This window comes from Lycorma delicatula, chromosome 2, assembly GCF_047948215.1.
Source record: "Lycorma delicatula isolate Av1 chromosome 2, ASM4794821v1, whole genome shotgun sequence".
In the NCBI taxonomy this organism is placed as follows: Eukaryota; Metazoa; Arthropoda; class Insecta; order Hemiptera; family Fulgoridae; genus Lycorma; species Lycorma delicatula.
This window is the reverse complement of record NC_134456.1, coordinates 80,084,538-80,108,387: the sequence shown is the minus strand read 5'-3', so window position 1 is coordinate 80,108,387 and position 23,850 is coordinate 80,084,538. Positions and strand designations below refer to the sequence as shown.

General features: G+C 27.5%; 1 protein-coding gene across 4 annotated transcripts in view; it reads right to left on the bottom strand.

The window, feature by feature from the left end:
* Stam (signal transducing adaptor molecule) overlaps nucleotides 1-22,728 on the bottom strand; it is a 46,161-nt gene extending 23,433 nt beyond the window's left edge. For 2 of the 4 annotated variants that reach the window (XM_075355607.1, XM_075355605.1), the window contains exons 1-7: nucleotides 22,559-22,727; nucleotides 16,778-16,935; nucleotides 11,860-12,108; nucleotides 9,700-9,772; nucleotides 6,244-6,426; nucleotides 5,587-5,703; nucleotides 1,419-1,518 (exon numbers count right to left, since the gene is read on the bottom strand). In XM_075355607.1, the coding sequence (XP_075211722.1) occupies nucleotides 1,419-1,518; nucleotides 5,587-5,703; nucleotides 6,244-6,426; nucleotides 9,700-9,772; nucleotides 11,860-12,108; nucleotides 16,778-16,935; nucleotides 22,559-22,598 (920 nt within the window). In that variant the 5' untranslated portion in view covers nucleotides 22,599-22,727. Of the gene's footprint in view, nucleotides 1-1,418; nucleotides 1,519-5,586; nucleotides 5,704-6,243; nucleotides 6,427-9,699; nucleotides 9,773-11,859; nucleotides 12,109-16,777; nucleotides 16,936-21,916; nucleotides 22,052-22,558 lie in introns of those variants that run through there. The other 2 variants (XR_012755078.1, XM_075355608.1) reach the window with 2 other exon arrangements.
* Between the last annotated feature and the right edge of the window lie 1,122 nt (nucleotides 22,729-23,850).

The window sequence follows — 23,850 nt, the reverse complement described above, 5'->3', positions numbered from 1 at the left end:
TATTATTATTATTATTATCGTACACTATCTATCTATCTTCCTCTTCCAATGTAATTGTATATTAACGGATGATCCAAGTAGCAGTATCATGGATGACAAGTTGCCTTCATTCACATTTATTCATCTGAACAGACTGACCTTTAATTTTTATTATCTAATTAGTATCAAAAACTGATACTAATGAAGCTATTAATTTTAATTGTATTCTTTTATTAAATATATATTATGAAAAAATTTAATTTATTAAAGGTAAAAACTGTACGTTCTACAAAAATCTAGATAACAGTGATATGAGACTGAATTATATTAATAGGGGACATACCAAAATATTGGTAAAAAAATTTAAACATGATGAAAAATAAAAATAAAAAAGGTACCTCATTCAAAATAGTTTGGCTCAGAATTAGAGAATAAAGTAAAACACCGAAAATTTTTTTTTTTGTAATAAATAATAATTCTAATAAGAAAAGAAAAATTTATTACTAAAATTTCTCATGCTTTTACTTTTTTTTTAATATAAACATCCACTTGCCTACCAATGTGTACCTTATAAACAACCCAGAAAACATACAAGATTTTAAAATTTTGCTAAGTCAAGCCCTGCTTATATTTATATTGATAATTATATTTGATTCTATAATTATCTTACCGCGGCAGTATTTATAATTTACATAAGTATGTGTATAGTTTTTAATGGCAATAAAAAAGAGACCGATTAACAACACACAAACGTGCACACAAAATAATAATAACAGATATAAATAATGGGTAGGGGGGAGAGAGAGAGCGAGGGGGGAGAGAAATTTAAGTAGTTGCAAAATGTTGTAAATTAGACAAAAACTACTCAAATATGTAACAAAAAAGAAAAAATTCTGCATCAAATTCTATAATATTAAAATTGCAATAGCAAAATTACAATATTGTTTAACATTTTATGATACAAGCTTACATGCAAATCAATTTTAATACAGTTCCAGGAAAAATGTCCCAATAATAGTAAATTACATTTCTGTGTACAATATAGTATATTCTATATACTTTACAGATATGCTTTTTGGGACTTTGCTTTTTGCTTGACTTTGTGCTTTTTGTAATATGCTTTTTAAAGAAAAAGTATAATACTCTAATGGGTTTTTGAATATTGCAACTAATACCTCTTGAATTTTCAGAAAGCACTTTTTTATAGTTTATACTTTGGGAAATTTTGTTTTGAAATACATTCATGTTGTTTTTTCTCAATTATGTTTACAGTTTTTTATGTTTATTTTTTTCATTTTTTCTTGTTTACATTTTTTTAGTGCTGTTTTGACAATGAACCAGCAGCATTAAAAAAAAATTAAAAGAATATAAATGTACAGATTTTCTTTACAAGTAATTAATTTTAATTATTTTAAAGCACATTTATATATATTTCTAACCTGTCAATCTTTCCTTCATCAATTTCTACTTGTTGAGTAAGTTTTACAGTTTTAACTTGAACTGCTTCATTAAACTGCACACTTTTCTTGGTTTCTCTTTCTGTAACAGATCAAGACAATGGGATTAAAAAGTTCAAATATCAAAATTACTTTACATCTAATGGTAGCTACTACTTATTACAAGGTTTAAAAAAATACCCTTAAGTAACATGTGTCCCAAATATTTTTTTCAATATATGGAAGACATAAGAGTTACCAAATATTATAAATACTCAAAAATGATATACACAGTAGGCCTGAAAAGTTCTCAAACCAAATTTCTGTAGTCGATACAAGTAGTGCCATCTCTCAGATAACCAAGGATCTATGTAGTACGATGTCTGATGAGTGTGTTTACAAAATTTCATCACGTTTCATTACTCCTGTCTCAAGTTATATTCGGCCGCATACGGTTGTGTTCATGTGACCTCATGTGAGCTCGCAACATGAACAGAGAAGCGCAATAAAATTTTGTATTCAACTTCAAAAATTTTTCATTGAAACTTATTCTATGATGCAGCAAGCATTCACTGAGGTGGCATCTCATACTATAACATATACGTGGTGAGAGCGGTTTAAAGACTGTAGGGAGTCGTTGACAATGAATGAAAAGGGAGGCCATCAACAGCTATTCACAACAGAAACTCTATAAAAGTGAATGTACTCCTACTCGAACAACCTCATATTACCCTTCAAGCCATAGCAGAAAGGCTAAACATCAGCAGAAAAAAAACAACAACAGAACAAATGAACCACTGAAAGGTGTGCTCTTGTTTCATTCCGCACTTCTAGACCAAAGAACAAACACGGGTGCATCTTTCTTGCACTCAAGACTTCATTGAAACTGCCAATAGTGACCTGAAATTTTTGCAAACAATTGTAACTTGAAATGAAAGCTGGTGCTTCATGTATGATCTGCAAACAAAGCGTCAATTCACTGCTTGGCTGAGTCCTGGAGCACTAAAGAAATAGCAAAATGTGTTCAAAAGCAATTTTTCCTAAAGACAGGTAATCGTCAAGAATGAACCCAAAAGATCTGCTTTAAATACAAGTGTACATGTTATTTTTTTAAAATGTACATAAAGTGAAGATTATGAAAGAGGAAGATAAATTGTACAGGATAATAATGGGGACTGAAATGCTACAGTATAGAAGGGATGGGAAGATAAATAACTAGATTGTGTGAACTGGGAAAATAGAATTAAAGGGAAGAAAGCCTGATTTAACTAGGAAAAAAATTTCACAAATACTTGATTTAAAAATTATAAAAGAAAACTATACCAAAAAAAAATCAGAAAATTCTAATCAAACTGAATTCAAAATTAATGAAGAAAGATTCAGAAAAGTGATTTAAAAAAAAGACAAAAAAGAATGTGCAGGAGCCAACATTTTTAGCGATGATATTCATCCAGTAACAGAAATTACTGGAATTATACATTTCTCATACACAGGCTTTTCTTTTGGATAAGATACATTAAAAAAGAATTAAAAGAGCAAAGAAAATAAATAAATGGAATCTCAAAAAACAATTGGAAAAAAGGGAAGTAGCAGAAAAGTTACCTCAAATATTGAAGAAAAGAGATACAGATGGCAAAAGGATGAAAAGGTAAAAAACTCTACAGAAGATTTAGTTATGAACTAAGAAGAGTAGCACACAAAGCAAAAGTCTTGCTTACAAATGGTCAGATATAAACACTTCAGTAAGAAAAGAACAGTGTATGAAATAATGTATATAATTATAAAAACAATTAAATGGGATAAATAGAAGAAAAGAATTGGTACTAAAAAACCAGCAGATCAAAAATTCTTATATAAAGAGAAAGAGGTACTTAAAATGTGGAAGGAATGCATGAAGAAACTATACCAATCTAATAGAAAGCCAAATAATCTTTCCACAGAAAATCACATTGAATAAAGATGACCAAGTTGAAGATGCATCCTAAACGTGGAATTTAAACAACCAATAAAAAATGAATATAAATCTTATTAGGAACAGATTAGCCGACAATAAAATAATTTAATCTCTTAATAAAGAAAATTATAAGAGACAGTGAAACTGTAATATAATCTACACAGTGTGATGCGACCAGAAGACTTTCTCTGAACAAATTACGATCCCAAACCCCTAAAAGCATGGTGCAGTAAAGTGTCAAAATTGCAAGAGAATTATTTCAATTTCACTATTAGCAGAAATTTTTGGGCTAATTCAACTAATCCTCATCAGAAGACAAATGGTTACAAAAGAACTATATCATTCTGGAAGTGAAGTAGGGGATTTAGGATGCATAAGAACTGGTGGTGAAACGTATATAAACAGAGATGAAGGAGTAATTGTGTTTTACAGGTAGGAAAAAAGAATTTGGAATAAACTAATGAAAATATAAAAGAACTTGAATGCCTTCTTCTATTCCTCTATCCTAAGCTCACATTGGTCACCTTGTATCTTGAGTTTTTGGCTACCACTGCCAAACCCACTTCAGCAATCGTCCATCCTCCATCCAGCACATGTGGCCAAACCATTATTACAGTTTTGCAGATATGTTACCAAAATCGGTTACCAAAATGTTGACCTCCATGAGTTCTCCAATATTCTTGTTTCTCACACAATCTAATAAGATGAGTTGACAGCACTACTGCTAGTACATGATTTCTATTGTGACCAACCTCTTCTTCGTCCATTCACCTGGTGACCATACTTCAAAACTTTAAGAAGGTAATTCAGGATATCAAAATAAAAAAACATTTATAAGAACAAATGCCTTATATTGCATCATTTTTCCTGTGTTTCCCATTTTGTGTTTTATCAATAAAAATGAGTAAGAACAAATTGACACATATTAATGAAATTTGGTGTAAACATACCCAACATCATCTTTTACAAAATAAATAAGTTTGAAAATGTCACCTTTGAAGATTCCACAATGGTAGCCTTAAAAAGGTTTAATCAATAATAGCCCTGTACATATTAATTTTATTAAATTATGTTTTAAAGAAATAAAATGTGTATCTTTTTTGTGAACAAAATGACACATTCCTGGCTCACTGGTTCAAATCAATTTATAAACATCTGAGAAAGGCGGAAATTGCAACTTTGCAAAAAAAAATAGATCACAAAAATTATGCAGCCTGACAATTTTGTGCCTGTTTTCACTTACTAATAATAGAAATTATTAATTGTTTTTAATACAATTAGTGAAGGAAGTTTTCTTTTAATCTAATAAAATATAATTCAATAAAATTATTATTTAAGGAGCTATTATTGATTAAAACATTTTAATAGCTACCATTTTGAAATTTTCAATGGTAAAATTTTCAAAAGTTTATTTTTCGGAAGTTGTTGCTGAGGAACATCAAATTTGATTAAAATAACTCAATCCATCTTACGATATAAGTTTCTATTGAAAAAAACATAAAACGACAGACAAAGAAAAAATTAAGTGATACAAGACATTTGTGTACGTGAATATTTTTATTATTTTAATGTCCTGTTTTGATTATTTTCATGTCCTGCATCAGTCTTTAAGCTTGGCCAAAACCTCCCAGCACACCTTATATAAGACAAAATCTTCTCCAATTGCTTAATACAAAAGATACTATATCAATACAAGCTGTCCCAAGTAATATTTTTCCGTAAGTGCTCTTTACTGTATTTTTTAAAGTTTCTGTTTATCATTTATCAGTAGAATTTTTTACAATTTTGTTCTCCACATTCTATTTTGTAGGTGACACTAATGAAAGTGTCTACAAACACTTTGTATTGTGTTTAAATAAATGCAATAAACAAAAATCTAATTATTCTTATCATATTTGGAAAAATCTAGTCTAGAAAACACATCAATTTCAGAAATCACTTTAAATTCCTCTAACTTGAAAAGTACACAAAAAAACAGCAATGAAAATATAATTAACCTAAAACTGAAATTTAAACATGATGGCAGACTTTGGGAAATAATAAATCTAATTTAAACTGTTCAAACTTCATAATTTAGACTTAAATACAAAACAAAAACAATAGTTTCATTAACAAAAGCAGAATAAATCATTTTATTTCATTGACAGAGATAGAATACATATATCTAACAATTTTAAAAATTTAATCGTTTTATTTTTATATTATTTAAATACATACTTGTTTTTTCTGGTTCAACTGAAAGATCTGCAGTAACAAAGTTAGCAGGAAATAAACCCTCCCCTCTTTGATTACATCCTTTCCACCAGTTAGGATCTGAATCGTCAAGAATGTAAACTGAAAAAAAAAAAAACAATTAGTTAATAAAATGTAGGTAAACAAATGCAATATAGTAAGAATTGCATAAATATATAACATTATAATAAATAAGGCATACAAATCTGAAAAAAAAAATCAGAAAATTTATTTTAAAAATTAAACGTATAAAATTTATCATTAGTAATAGAAAAATTACACTGGAGTAAAGGATATTTTGTAAAATGGAAGATTTTTTATTATAAGTACTATAAATTAAGTTTATCATTAGTATCATTTTCATAAGTAAAACTATACACAATGAACCTTTAATTGGTTTTTTTACAGCATGACTATTGATGTCTGGGTTACCATACGGGAGTTAAAATTAATACAGTGTAGTAATAAAGATTTCAGCTTTCAGCTTATGATCAACAATAATTGATTATAACTCTACAATAAATTATAAGTGAGGTATAAAAAGTTGTCTTCAATGTTTCAGTAGACAATTCTGTAAAATTTTTTTTACATAAGTTAAATGATAGATAACATGAGAGAATAAATTAAATTATAATAACTTACTAATTTCTCCAGCAAAAAATGTTAGTTCATTATCCTCAGCAGCTTCAAAATCATAAAGAGCTCTGACTTTCCGACCGTCAGATGTGGAACTAATATTTGTGGATGGATATAAACTTGATGCAGCACTTCCAACTCCTCCTGATTTTGGAGATGGTTGTGTATCTTTAAGGCTTAGTTCAATAGCTGAAACAGAAAATAATAATAAAGATTTTATATGATAATAATAACACAAAAAGATTTAGAACATGTCGAAATTACACTGGAGGGGATCAGAGACAGAAACACATAAAGAAACAAAATAGATAGATGGGAAGTTAAACCAGAAGTGCCGAAGCCTAAACACATCATCCGAAATGGTTTGAAGAACAGAAGAAGGCCTTTTCCGAAAGAATGAAAGAATTTTGGAAGGAGAAGAAGAATGCCAAGTGAAGGAAATATGAATGCTTCACGTCTTCCATTGGGAAGTTCTCGGCTTAAAAAAATAATAATAGCAACTTCTAACCCAATTTATCCGTGCTTATATTAATATAATTTTCAGTCCTTTAACGTTACAAGTTTTATTAAAATTGTAAAGGCAACAAAATTTCAATAAAATGAAGTGAGATTACAAATTAATTTAACTTATAAATTTTTGTAATTTAAAAAATTATCAATTCATAATATAAGTTACTGAGTGAAGTAGTAAATATCTAAAAGTTTTTATTGATTAGTACAGTAAATGCTGCATTTAGAGTGAATAAGCTTTTACTAAAACTGGAAAATAGATATTTTAAATTTAAGCATTTGCAAGCAGCATTTAGTTTTATGTTTAGTTACTCATATTTACATTAGATATATAAATTGAGTACTTTTTTTTTGTCTTCAGTCATTTGACTGGTTTGATGCAGCTCTCCAAGATTCCCTATCTAGTGCTAGTCGTTTCATTTCAGTATACCCTCTACATCCTACATCCCTAACAATTTGTTTTACATATTCCAAACATGGCCTGCCTACACAATTTTTTCCTTCTACCTGTCCTTCCAATATTAAAGCGACTATTCCAGGATGCCTTAGTATGTGGCCTATAAGTCTGTCTCTTCTTTTAACTATACTTTTCCAAATGCTTCTTTCTTCATCTATTTGCCGCAATACCTCTTCATTTGTCACTTTATCCACCCATCTGATTTTTAACATTCTCCTATAGCACCACATTTCAAAAGCTTCTAATCTTTTCTTCTCAGATACTCCGATTGTCCAAGTTTCACTTCCATATAAAGCGACACTCCAAACATATACTACATATAACTTATAGTAACATATAACTTGAGTACAGTTCCCACTTAAAATGGGTCTAGAGTCTTAATTATGCTAAGCTGAAATTCAAAAATCTGCAAGCATAAAATTTTATTTTGAATTAAAGGTATGCATAATTTATGACACATAAATATAAATGAACTTCTACAACAACGCAATGTTCTATTAATCAATGTGACAATCTGACAAATAGTCAAACGAAACATTTATAATGTACATTTAGAAGCTCTCCAGAGCAATACAAAGTCAACATTTGCCAACCACCTCATAAATACAAATTATACAAATTGCAGATTTCCACTAACACTGACAATAGTTTGGATATTCTACATATGCTAAAAGACAACCACATCTTAACTCATTTAACATTATGAAAAATATAATCACACAAATAGATCCAGTGGTATACTAAATAAACAGACAACACTTTTAAACTACATTCTAAATATAAGAAAAGAAAAAAACACCAGCAACTGAGACCAAGGTGCACACTAGAACACACTACCACTCACAAAAGCAAGTGAAAACATTAAAATATAAATTTAAAAACATTCTATGTATCAGATTTAATTTTGTTTAGTTTTAGATAATTCTGATCAACTAATGGACAAAAACATTAGAGATATAAAATAATCTTTAATAAACCTAAATAAATTTTTAACTGTTAAAATAAAATTCCATTACCTGAAACTCAACTAATGGTAAAAGCAAGCAATAGTACTGCAACAATTTCCAATTAAAAAATAAGATTGGCTAATGTAGGGTTTTAGAAACACTTCTAAAAAATGAAAAAGGAATATTCATATGTGTGCAGATAGTTTTTGAAAATAAAATTCACGCTGAAATTCCACAATTAATCTGAATATATAGTCATTTAATCCAAACTCATGTATTTATTCTAAGCACAGAGGGAGGTAATAGTATTCTTTCATGAAAAATGCAAGCCTACAAAAAAAAAGTAGTTTTATTAGTTAAAGAACTCCTATGTAGTAAAGCTACAATTGCTGATGGTATTCTTTCTTTAGAATAAGTTTTTGAATAGTTGAGGATGACTGACAAGAATAATTTAATTAAAAATGATGTTCTAAAATTCTGAATAACTTTTTCTTCTTTTTAATAGGAATTTTACGTTAGACATACAAAAAACTTCTTATCTACTTACAATAGTAAAACAAAATTAAATTTTAAAAATCTTGTTTAGTTTTAATTATATTTAGATTAACTTTATTTAGTTTTAACAAAAAAAACTTCCATCACCGCCTGTTTAAATCATCCATTAAGAATAGTAGTAGCACAAAGAAAATGAACTAAGTGAATTTTATGTCAATAGGAGAAATATCAGAAAGTATAATATATATTTTTTTTCCTGACACAAAATTGTATACCTACACTTACAGAAGCATTTTAAATCTACATGAGATAATCTTTTTTATTTTTTTTTAACTATGTTCATTAATGTACTTTATTACAAATATTTAAATAAGAGTATTACTTACATAGCATAAACACTCATAAAAAAATTTCAATTCAGATAAATCAAGAATTCTGATGATGATCTCACTATACAAATAACCTCTATGTAACTGTAGCTAATCGCTAACGACTACATTATGTTTATATACTTAATAAATAAGATTTTAAAGTAAATTATGTAAATACGTAATGTAATATTTTCTACTGTTTTAAGCAACAAACTGAGCACAACTTTTGTATTTCTATTCCCACTCTTCATAGGAATTTACTAGGTTACGAGAGAAAGATTTTAGAAAAATATAATCCACAGAGATCTTTTTGATTCTAAAAAATTATTTATTGTCAATAAAAGATCATACTACAATAGTAGACCATCTAATAATAATTTGAGCTCGTACTAGTATACAGATGATCTTATTTTACTGAAGTTTAACACATTATAAAATTTTCTAAGAAATTATAAAACTCACTAATATTATTAGACACACTTACTTACCACGACCATGGTTGTGAAAATTAAATTCATGATAATAAAAAAAAATACAAATATCCTAAATAACAAATAAATGCTAAAGCCACTGACTATATAAAAATTACAAATTAAATGACAACATATATTTAATTACAATTAAATGAAATTAATTTGTGCTAAAGTAAAGGTATTTTAATTAAAAATGTTCAATCACAAACCTTTTGCAATATCATCGACTTCCTGTTGACTAGAAACTGCATTTGGATCTTTTGGTTGTGAAGACTGTTTAGGCTAAAAGTAAAAAAAATATGAAAATACACAAGTAAATTTTTAATTTGTTATGACTTACAGCTAAAAAATGTCTTGTTATTTCTACATAAATTATATACATAATTTTTCTAAAGTCAATACTAATAAGACCTATATGCCTCTGTACTAATATATTGTATTTTTTATAATCAAAAACCAACTTGAACAACTCAAGTACAGAATTACAAAGAAAATGAAATGACACTTACCTTATTTTTCTTTTCTTTATTCCAGTAGCACTTTCACAGGATCCCGCATCATCAGTTGTATAAAAATTATGTAAAATTACTTATAAAAACAATTTTTTTTTTTAATTAAGATTAAAATTAAAATTACTAACATATATAGAAAACATGAAGTCAATAAAGAAATAAAAGTAAAATAATTATAAGATTTATACCATGTAACCTGGCCAGCCAGTGCTACATTACTGAGTGGATTTGAAATTATTTACATACATTGATTTATATCAATTTTTTCTAAAAACATGCTGAAATTTGTTGCTGCTTTTATAGTGTCATCTTAATACTCTGTCTGAAAGTTGATCAAGTTGGAAATTCTTTTGTACTTATATATACATTTTTAGATAAAAATAGATTAACCCTACTTTCTTTCAAATGTACTAAGTGACCAACAGGTAAATGGGCATAGTTTTTCCATTAGGCAGAGCAACTTTAAGACTTATTTTGTAGATCAATAAAAACTCTCCACTCATTTACCAAACCTGTTCATCAAACTAACAATATTTCTGTGGTATACTAAATCATGATCCTGTCAACAGGGAGTAAATTTAATTTACTCCTTGTAAAGTAGTATTCTCAATTATACAAAAAAACAGATAGTTCCCGCTACTAAATCTTTTTTTTTTCTTTTTTAATCTGGAACCAAGGAATTCAACAGAATTCTTGGGTAATCCTAAATTCCTTATTAAAGCATTTAGTTTGGATTAACTAAACAAATGAGAATCCTCAACACAATGAAATTCCTATTATCTTGTTCAACAGTATTTGAATCAGAAACATCAGAAAGTTCTTTTAATATTTTGGGAGGAGGAGGCACTGAGAACTTCTGAAATGTGTGGAACATCATGGAAAGTTTGGATGCACAATAATTTTATTATTTTTGGAATTACAGTCATTCACATCTCAAGAACAGAAATAATAGTCATCGGAACGATTTTTTGGATCCCTCCAAATCATTGGAACAACAAACCTGAAAGATTGTTTTTACCTTTTTGATCAGTTTTTCAGATCCTCCACGCAAACAAGACACTTTGTGAGGAGTCCATGATTTCTTTACCTTGATCTCTCAACTTTATTAAGTATACATGATAAACTTTTCCTTTGACGTACTTTTTAATAAAAATTCACCAAAAATGTAACAAAACTTGTCCAGATGGTAAATAACCACAGTTACTCATTTTATCACAACAGGTCACCAAACAAAACACAACTAATTTCACTGTTAAAAGCGAGGACAAATGAAATCACTCCGATACAGAGGCTTCTAGATTTTTATTTACCTATAAAACAATTTAGAAAGAATAACCAGTGCTACAGCTACTGAAAGCAAGATTTAAATATTTGCAGTCTTATGACAATTCTTAATTTTGGGAGATTATAAGAAGACCAGGACATAAAAAGAAGGATTATGATGATAAGATATTGATAAATTTTATAAATAAGAGTTAATTTATTCACTACAATTTCCCAGGTCTTTCCAGTGACTAAAATATAATGGAAATATATTTATAGTATACTGTACAATATGTATGTATTATGAAAATCTAACTGTGGAAAAACTATATGTGATATGACAGCTTTAGTATAAAAAGTTTTTTACTATCTCAGTATAAAAATATATTCAATCCGAGTTCTAAAATAGTTTATACGTGATTAACAATTTTTTTTAATAATTTACTACTTAACTATCAGTAGATCCTATAGATTACAGCAAGGTAGTACTTTTATAATATACTGCAATGTTTGGATCCAGTTTTCCCCATAAAAAATAACTAGCCAATAGAATGGTATTACTAAATTCTGTTATACTAAATTCAGTATATTTACCTTTGGTCCATCTACCTGAGAGAAATCCATACCCTCCTGGCGAAGTTTAGTGTAAAGTGCTGGAATCAGACTAAGCTGAGGATCAGTTTTAAAATAACCTTCTGCCCATTTTTTTAAAAGTCCTCTCAACCTCTCATTAATTTTTGGTTGACTTTTGGAAAGTAACTTACGAAACTCTGTTTCAAAATCTCTAGAAGCAACTTCAAGATGAAAATTTCTACCACAATTGTTAATACACGCATCTAATAACTGAAAAAAGTACATATAGATTTAATTTATATTTATAACATTTATTAAATTAAAATTATGAAAATTGATATCTACATTATTAAAATTTACAAAGTACAGTAGAAGCCTGATACAACAAGGTTGTTGGGGAACATATTTAACTCCCTGTTATAACCTTACTGTAGTATATAGAAATGTGACCATATAAGTGACAAAAATCTGTCCTACGGAGTTGGAGGAGGGAAACGTTTGTGCTCTTATGAATTACAATATTACATAGTAATATAAAATAAATTACTTCTAAAAATTACTCACCAGTTATGCAATTACTTTATTAAATTGACTAAAGCAATTTTGCCGACATCACACAAGAATCAGTAACTACTGATTCTTGTGTGATGTCTAACTTTCATGTCATATTTGTAACTACAAATATGACATGAAAGTTTACAAACAAAACACTGCTTTCATCAAATAAATTTAATAAATGCATCACAAATAGTGAGGGATCAAAGAAGTTGTTTTGTATTTCTACTATGTATTTAATCAATGTGTCTATTTTGGTAATTTCACTTGAGTATCACTTACTATGAAACAAAATTATAAAAAATAATAATAATAATAGATAAAATTTTTATATTTACATTTGGTGTAACCTACCTCAGTTTATTCTTCATTTTAGTTAAATATGTGAATTAAAGACTTTTCAATATGCTGAAATTTTGCACCAAACATATTTGAAAAGAATACCATGTGATTCATGTCAATGAAAAATAGGGAAAATATTTTATCTATAATTACACAATGAAAATAGAACATTATGATGCAAATCATATCACACCTATTAGCTATTTTCAGAGATCCAGATACATAGGAACAATATCTTGGAAGAAGTTATACTACAGGATAACAGCCTGCAGCAAGAAAGCCACTGGGTTGGTCTAGTGGTTAACTCGGTTATCGCAAATCAGCTGATTTTGAATTTGAGAGTTCTAAGGTTCAAATCCTAGTAAATCTAGATCATGGATACCGGTGTTCTTTGGTGGTTGGGTTTCAATTAACCACACTTTTCAGGAGTAGTCGACCTGAGACTGTACAAGACTGCATTTCATTCACATTCATACATATCATTCTCATTCATCCTGTGAAGTAATACCTTACAGTGGTTCTGGAGGCTAATTAGAAAACAAGAGAGCCTGCAGCAAGAAAATTATTTAACTGGAAGATTTGAGAAAGTAACATATTACGTGTTTAAAACTGATCATATATTTCATTCAACTCACATGAACTTAATTTGTAATTTTTAAAAGTAAGTTCTTGTAATCTATTAAATTTTCTAACTAAACATTAATTAATATGTTCCTCTGTAACTTGTCTTATGTAGTAACTCCTCTTCTTCACTACAATTTGTGCGAGGAAGGTTTATCACTGTTATTCTTTATAAGAATGTGAGTTGTAAATAACAGTAACTGTTATTTACAACTGTTACTGTTCATCTCTGTAACTTCTAGATGATGCAACCACAACTCACATGACTCTCTCAAGAATTACAATTGGCAGTTGAAACTGGTGCTAAGCTATTAATTATTTTCATCAAAATCATTTCAATTTTAATATTTACTTTACATTATTTTTTGCAATAAATTATTATTTAATTTTAATAATTTTTTTTTTTAACCCAAACAAATCTTTAACTACTGTAGGCTAATCAATTATATTTACACCGTACTGTTATGAAAGGAGGAGACAAAACGGCCAAGGTTCTGCTTTTAGCTCCTGAAATCATGATTTTATAAAACAGATAAGAAAGAGTTTCAATAAGAAAACAAAAATAATAGCCTTCTTTTAGCATGGAAAGAAGTAAAAAAAGTTTATAATATTTAAAAATTGACAAGAAATTTGTCTCAAGGATTTTGTTTGATGCTAGGAAAGAAATGATGTCAAAAGAAATCTGTGTTTGAACTCAACTATTTGGTCAGAAGACAATCTACAATGCAATTCATAAAATGTACAAGAATGAAGAACAAATTCCAATATTGAAAAAGTTTTTAATATTTTAAGAGATTGGAATATATTTAACGGGATAAAACCTTGTAAAAGAACACTTATAATCTAGATTCAAGTAAAAAATGCTAAACCAAAATTTTTTGATAGACCAAATGGATAATGTATGTATGAAATTTAATCTTTTTATGTAAAATAACTAAAATTAACTTACTAACAATGTTATTTCTGGAGGAGAAATGCATCAATGCTGGGCACATAAAATTAAGACCATGGATGAATAAAACAAAAGAGAACTGCAAAAAGGAAGTTTTCACTCTTTATCTGATCCATAAATGGATGTGGTATTTTCAAATAGTGCATTTTTTAAGTACATCAGAAGATATACTGTACAATTAAGTATGAGTAATGGACCACAGTCAATAAAATTCTTTTCAAATAAATAAACCTCCTACTCTAACTTCTCTAAAGAGAAAAATTATTCTAATTACAGAAGAAAACATTCCATTTCAGGACGTTCTAAGAAATTAATGAAATTTTATTACAGGAATACAATCCAAGAAATTTAATTATGAAAAGATTACTAATCAAATTAAATTAAACAGACCAATCAAGCTCTTAAGAATGATAAATAGCCCAACAGAAAGCTAACAAAGTTATTTAGTTCCCAGCTTATCACTGAAAGTTTAAACTTAAATAAGTTAATTATTATAAGTAGATAAAAGATAAGGCAGCTGACTGAAACACTTATGACATTGCATAATCATTGTGAAAAGTAATACAGTTGCTACAAAAGACTGGTATAAAGCAGTGGTTCATAGGCAAAAAGCGAAGAAGAAAAGTTTTGAAAAAGAAGGAATTGCAGATAGTAGTTATGAATTCATAGAGAATCAGTGAATCTTTTAATAAAAAGAATCTCATAATGAATTAAGAGAATCATTCATCTTCAACTGATTAAAAAAAGTAAAAATAAATCTGACATGTACATGGAGTTTGAAGAAGATGAAACAGAACTACAATAACTTAGCCTTGAGTAGAATTAAAGAAGATACAATTTGGGATACTACAATGAATCTGACAGATTATGTACTATTTTGTAATTAAAGGTTTTTATTTAGGTTTGTACAATTTTAAACAAATATTTCATAAATTAAAGAATACCACCAGGTAGGCTGGTGCTGTTTAGATATTTTTCTAAACTTTTTTTGTTAAATACAAATGGGTAGATTGTTTAGCTGTTACATGAATAGTAGTATTATATTAAAAGAAATTTAAATAACTATATCTATATAAATAAATAAATTAAAAAAAAAAATAATAGTAGGCTACAAGTATGTTTAAATAAATAATAAAAAAAAAACCATTACAATATTTTAAGATTAAGATCCTGCATGAATAACTTGGTCTCAAGAGGTTCTGCTAACGCCAAAAAAATGTGACCAACCAATGATGTCTGATTCAAGAGACCAGAAGGGAATCACAGAAGTGGCAGTTGCATCATGATAATACAACCAGCCATTCTTCATGTCTAAGCAGGATTTCTTGAAGCAAGCAGCAATTCCTGAAGTTCAGGAATTGAACTTCAGGATGGTTATCTTAATCTAACTCACAAAATTAAGCTCTGTGTGATTTCTGGTTTTTTTTCTGAGCAAAACAGTTAGTATTAAGGAAGAAATAATGAGAAATACAATACCAAACCCATTCCAAAAGAGAGCTGCAAGAAATGTCGCCAGAAATAAAAGGAATACTAGATTAAGCATGTGAAGTCATTAAAGGACTATTTTAAAGGAGATAGAGAGTGTAAACCACAAGGTAAGCTACTTTTTTCTCATGACCTATCATTAAATACTTTTGAACAAAACTCATATACTTAACATTTTCTAAAGAAACTAATTTTTATTCTAAAATTAAATGCTACTACTATTACTCTTATTATATTTAATGATGTTTTCTAATTACTTTCACTGAAAGCATGATACAAATAATAATGAAATATAAAAAATAACTTCTAAAAAGTAGTCAATACTGCTTTTTTTTTAAAAATAAATGTGACTTTTTCAGAGAAACTAACACTGTAAAATAAATATTAACAAAGATATTAAATCTATAATTGTAAAAAAACATTTAGTAAATAATTTTAAAAAGTGTTATAAGTAAGAACTTTCTTATAGCCTAACGAAAATTACATAAATGATAAATTATAATTTTGAAAATACCAAACATAACGACATAATAAATATGTTTATTTGTAAAACAATCATCAATTAAATACATTTTCATAAAATAAAATTAAAATATAGCTTATTGTTTCTAAAAAAATTCATTTTAGCACTTCACTATTAGCAACAATCTGTCTAAGAAGAGGTTCTTTATACATTTTTTTAAAAATTTTTAATACATCTGATGAAGCAGTGCACAATGTGAAATTGTTAATGTGAATTTTTTTAAAAGAATAACCAGTAAGAGATAATTTTATTTTATTTTATTATTATTGAAAACAATTATTATTATTTATTGTTAGGATGCTAAAGTACAAATTCATTTTTATAATCAAAGGAAAATAATATTTTTAAATAAAACATCAATTTACATTAAATATTCACATTTTTAAGTAATCAAAACTAAATGTAACTGATAACATACAATCTTGAATTATCTTAAATGTTAAATTGAAACAATTTATTACCGTAATAGCTTGCATGACAATATGAGGATCCTGGTGATTTAATCTTTTGACAATAGCCTTTAAGTAGTCTTTTGAATGTTGTGATTCCTGTATTTTATCACATACTTCCATAATCAGGCTCCATTCTTCACTTGTGTTTTTTTCATTGGTTGCTTTTTCTAAAGAAAGATAAATAAATAATAATTATATTAAACTTAAAATATAAGAAAATTTATATGTTTATTAACAGAAACTGATTTTAAAGTCTCAATTTTGTTACAAGACTTATATCACACACAAACAAATTTCTCACCATCCTCCATTATTTCTAAAATAATAACATATTAAAAAATAATAATATTTTGTGTGTACAATGAATTTTTTTTTTAATTTTGGGATTTATGTACACTGCTCCCAAGACATGGAAACTTCAATTTTTTTTTAGAATTGTTGTTACTTGTTTGTTACTTATACTTAGCAGCTGTCTTTTAAAAATGTAAAAACAAATAATAAATAAAATCAGACTGTTTTTGATCAGGTAAACTGATTTAAAAAAATTAAATTTACCAAAATTAAGACCAAGATAAACTACACACTGTTACAACATTTCTCAGCAATGACTGCCTTCTGTTAATTAAATTTGCTTTTATGAAATTATTTTGGCTGAGGGAGCTTTAATCAAAAGATTTAGAAGAAAAACTTTAAAGTTCATAAAATTTGAAAAATTTTCATCTCAAAACATTTTAAATTTTAAGCAGTTCTATCTCTTCTTCATGGAATTTTTGTCTAAACATGCTGAAATTTTCTACAGGTTCAATCAGCATACCCTTAAATGGGATGTTTTTTAAGATTTGGCTTATGTCTATACAAAGCTGATATAAAGAAATTTGATAATTTCCAATTAAACAATATCATCGTAAATAATGAGAAAATAATAGACCTATATAAAATAAATGAAAAATGATAATGAAGAATAAACAATAAATAATGTTTATAAAATTCCACATAACAAATATTTTTTTCTACAAGGTTAAAAAAAAATAAAAGATAAAAACTTTAAAAAGAAATTTTCAAAGTATTACTTTAGGCAATCCAAATCAAAAGTGTAAAGTTAGCTTAAAATAGGTCAGTAGCAAATGCACACAACCAGGTAAAAATATGTTAATAACTAAGGGCAATAGTACGTAGGCTGTGATCTTCTATTATGTACCTCTGTTACTTAGGGCTACTGCTTACATTAATCATACCAAATTTACTTATTATTTTTTATTTACTTTAATGCTAAGGATGTATTAATAAGTAATATAATCTATTTAATATCTTGCAAATATTGGGTGTTAAACAAATGGTGACAAAGATTCCCCATAGGTGACATAAATTTTCTAGATACAAGATAAACCTAAGTTATCCTAGATATTAGACATAAATTGGAAAATGTCTAGGTATTTCCCAGATAAGTTCTCAATATCATAATCTTTTCTTATAGAACAAATTTAGAATTCTTACGTGACTGAAACTCTTTACATGACTGAAACATTTCATTATTGTAAGTTTTTTAACTAAATATTTACAATCCATGTATATCATTAGTATTATGTTTTAAAAAATAAAACTACTGCAAGTTATGCTAATGGTATTAATCTCATACAAAAATATGCTCCAAAACATACTTTATGATAAGTATGACTTAAAACTGTCATTATTCATTTATAAAAAACCAATATGTACACTTCAATAATACTTCTTACCTTAAGCTTGTTATTATATAAAAGCGCTTTCGAGGGTTTCCCTCATCCCATCATCAATTAATAAACCATATTCTTTTCAAAAACCAAACATTAAAAATTTAAAACTTAAAAGTGAGAAAGAAAGTAGAGTACTGTATGCGTGGCTAGCCACATATAATAAAAATTTTTTTCATCTTTTTAAGTTTTATGACTACATATTTTTATATGTTTATAATTTTAAGTTTTAAATTTCTAATTGTGATTTTTAAAAATAATATGGTTTATTAACTGATGATGAGGGGAAACCCTCAAAAGCACTTTTACATAATAATAAGCATTATTGAATTCTGTATTCTTGGTGGTAAACGTTTTATACTTTTGTCTTTGACATAATTAGTACACAGGAGAATATGAACAAACACAACAACAAAAAAAGAATTGATTTTTCTAAGTTTTATTTATACATATAACATATGAAACCATTAATAGAATTAAATTAAAATCAATAATAAGAACAAAATAGAAATCCATGTAGGCTAGCTAGCCAAGTTATGTATCAGTCACATAATATGTGACAATCACAATTTTTAATTTTAAGTCATAATTGAAATCTTTGAATGTAAAAAAAATGTTAGTTATATTTCTGTTTTGATTTAATTGGAAAAGGATCAATTTTAAGTCTCATGTATAGTATAGGGTTTTTAATTTTAATGTGTAATTTGCAACAAATGATTTAAAAAATTGTATAGCAACTGATTATGCAAGATACTCGCGAAAGCGTTCTTATTGGATTATGGAACACAGTAGGTATCATCCTATTTTATTTTATTAATTTTGTACTTGGGTTGATTGGATTAATATAATTTATATAGTGCAGAGGAATATGATTCCTGAAAGGATCGATTTTAGAAGAAAAAAAAAAAATATATATATATATTTGGGTTAGAAGATCTGAATATATGTTTGGGTTAGGAGACCCAGGCATAATCAGATGTGAACCTCAACCCCCAGTTTTGGTTTTATATGCAGCCACCAGATAAAAAAAAATGTTCCTGGACAAGTCTGTAGAAACAGCCATCCTCAAATCTCATAATTACAATGGATACAGCAACTCAAAGAAATTCCTATGCGCACAAGATGAATCCAATGGTTATCTAGCAAACCAAGGGTAAAAATAGAAGGGAAAGAGGTATAATAGTGATAAAGAAGCAATCTACCTCTAGATGGACTGTAAAATGAAAAACCCTACTCAAAGGGTCGAGGTGTCCCTTTGTGCCAAGAGGGCTAAAGTAGCCATTACGATAACGGGCACCCCATCCCCATTGTCACAGAAATTATGACAAGCTGCACAGTAAGCATTGACAAATGACAGCGGTTACTTGTAAATAAAATATAAGTAGTAGTAACTATTAAACAAATACAAAATATTTTTCAACAAATAATTTAACTTCCTTGAGAAGTCAAATTTTTCTATCCATTAAATTAATGAGGAATAAAAATTCTTCAATTTGAGGAGCAGAAATCAGCAGAATTAATATAATTTTAACGTAGAAATATCTCTGATAAAGGGGGAACAATTTTAATTAATTTGACAAAGAAAAATGGATACTTTCAGAATTATATGTAGCTCTTTCCAATACTGCTAAAACACAAGAAAATAAAGTGTTATTGACACTTTCTACTGATATTTTTGTTTTTAAAGTGATAAAAAACTATTAATTTCAACTGGACATACTATCAACTAACAAACAAGGTTACACTCTGGTTAATCTTCTTGAAAAAATAATACAAAGTAACAAAATAAAATAGAATAATAATGACAAAAAATATTCTAAGTTAACAGCTTAATACATTTCAAACTGATCCTTGCTCTATTAAATCACTACTATTTTTGAAACTAATAGGAACCATATTACTGAAAACTGTTGCTTCATAGCCTAAATTAATTTATATGATTACTATACAGCATGGCTACATGTTAATAACTGAAATTAAAAATTGCTTGTAAATATAGTTTATCCCTTATCTTTTATAGTTAATTTATTTCAACAAATAAGCTTTTTTTAAAATTGCCTAATTTGGTTATCGGACTGTCTGAAATTGTATGTGAAGGCAGACATTACTGTATCTATTTTAAAATAGAATACAAGCAAATGAACTATAATACTCAAGTACAGAAATATATATATATATCTTCAGCAACTTAACCATGAAGAACAACTGAAGAAGGTAATGAGAAAAAACTTTATTATGAAACATAAACAAAGATCATAATGAAAGAAAATGAACAGTAAATGTCAGTAATAGAAAAAAATAAAAATAATAATAATAAATATTATCATAAAAATGTATTATAAGTTATAATAATTAATCATAAGTTACTTATAAGTTTACAAAGAAAAAATATTAAAACTATGAAAAAATGAAATTTACAAGAACAGTAATCCAATGTCACTAGTCAGTTACATATACAGAACATACTTTTAACAAGAGGAAAATATTATGTAATTAATATTGCAACTGGAAAAACTTGTCTACTTAATATTGACTGCGATTCATTTTATGCAATCAATCCTTTTAACTGTGCACAGTAACCTTTCTATTTATTATTTTCATACAATTAGATACACCGCCTAGAAAAAGTAGGAAAAACTTTCACCAGGAAGTATTAGAATAATAATAACCAAATAGAATTTAATACTTCTTTTCTTTGTAAAACTATCAAAGAAATATATAGCTGTAATAGGTGTGTTGATTAACAAGTTACCACATAAAACTAATCAGCACATTTGTCAATTTATTTATTTACAATATACAATACAAAAATGTATTTTTTGATTATTAAACTAACAGTACTTTCTCTATTCTCAAGAAGATCCTGAGCAGGTCTCAAATACAAAGTTCCAATATTTTAACTGAGGTCATTCAATTATTGTAATGTTGTTGTCATGTTTTACCATGATATTCAATGAATAAAACTATAATTTTAAAAAATTGTATAAAAAAACAAAATATCATACTTTTTTTTTTAAATAAAAGTATTCCTATTTTAATACATCTTTTTTAAATACAACACATGTTACAATAAAATTGCAAATAAGCATATTACATCATCACATGTACATTAAAAATAACTGTAAACAGATCTGAGTCATACATATATAAGAACTATCTAGCCACTCTCACAAAATTGCAGTTGATTATGCAAATATTTCCTTTGAGGGAAAACAGAGCAATAAATAACACCCAGATATAAATAAGCATAATTAAAACAAAAATAACATATCAAACAATGAAGTAGTATTTGAATGGACGGCATTATAAATACAAGAAGTAGAGAAATTTATACCTATACAGTCTTTAACATACATTTTACAGATTATACAAAATCATTAACAATAATGATATAGTTATAGCCTAATTCAATACTTACATGCACCTTTTTTCTGGCACAATGACTTGGGTCCAATATTTAATTATTTTGATTAGTTTTCAACATGCTGAGCTGCTGTGAAAACGTTCAATACCAAATTTTTATCAACTTTAAACATAAAACCAGGAAAATTTCTTGAATTAAACTAATAAAAATTTAGAATTAAACTAATAAAATTAATTTATTAATTTTCCTCAGGAAAATTAATAATTTAAAAAAGCAAAGTTTTGAACAAGCTTCTTTTTAATATACAACATACTAATATGGGACTAGATTTAGAGCATTTATTATTGTGATATTACATATTTCTCACTAAGACCAGATAAAAACTGCAATTCAATAAAAAGCTGTAACGAAAAATATTTTGCTTTGTTCATTAACATAAAAAATTGTAATGAGCAATTATGTCAAACATCGGTGAAATTCAAACAATGAGAAAATTACAAGAATTCCATAAACGTAAATCATCAAAATTTTACTTTCTCAAATTTTTAAACTTCTTAAAGAAATAAAACCATTTCGTAACAGAAATATATACGTCCAAGTTGTCACCAGCTGACATCGAATGACAGTTCATAATCAAGAGTCGTTGACTAAAAATATTTATGTGTACGACAGACTAAGACGAGAAATTAAACTTACCAACATCTGCATCAAAGGGCGATGCTGAAAATAAACCCATGATTATAGATTATAAAATAAAAATCACATAAATTTTTGAACAATAAAAAATAAAACACAATGACTTATTAGACACAGAACCTTATACTAATCAAATAACAAAGGTCGCCATCTTTACACGTACTGCTGCTATCTGTACGACATTCTTAGCACTAAGTTGACTACCTTATCCTGTTAACACTACCCCAGTCATTTGAGTATCGCGCGTAACATTACTCGTGAAACTGAATTTTAAAATCAAATATCAAACTTTAAAACAAAAACAAAGCATTAACTCAAATTTAAAACAAGATCAAACTTGTTTTTTCTAGAGTTATTAAAATACTTATGATCAGTCTCAGGTTAAGTATACTGTGCAATTCTAAAAATGATGGCTAATTTACTGAAAATATATCTCACAAAAGTCTTGAGGCTTTAAGGACGAATATAAAATGTGAATGTAACAAAATGCCGTAGCTTTGGGAATTGGAATTGAACTTTATTTTTTCTTAAATATTTTAGTTCATTACTTGATATTAAAAAAAAGTAACTGTACTTATAATTCAGGGCAGTAGTCACCGGTATTAAACATCGGTAGTTGATACAAAAATATTAACTATTGTTTGCAATTGTGCGGGCAATAGAACAAAATCAACGAAAATTTTCCAATAACCATTAAGTTAATAAAGAACGTATAAAGTGATTATGCATGAGTGTATTTACTCATGTTCTATGTTATATAATTCAGTTTCTTCAAAATGAACAAATACAACCACCCTAAAAATTGCGCATTGCTCCAATCCATAATTAAATATATATCTGTAATCCAATTCATACGGATTTGCAATACGAATAATTCAGACAACAAAATTAATCGTATTCAAATAATTTTTCTAAAATCACCGTTTGGTACAAAATAGGAAATGCTTCAAAAATTTTATTTATACCGTACGTTTTAGGGCTTATGAGTTGACAAGATCGGCCACAACCAGGGCCGGGCTTTCCTAAAGGCTAATTAGGCTCCAGCCTACGGCCTCAAGATCAAGAGGGGCCTACATTCGAGTTGTATGAAATTAATAATTAAATTTTACGCTCAAAAATATGTACTATTGTACATATTTCGAAATGTTCTATTGAACATTCGAACACTTAACTAACTTATTACATTGTTAATTTAGTAGCATACTTTATACATTTCTCGGAAAAAGTAGGTACAAAACTCAATGTCGACAAGAGCTGTTTATTTACGTACGACCAAGCAACGTCATAAACTG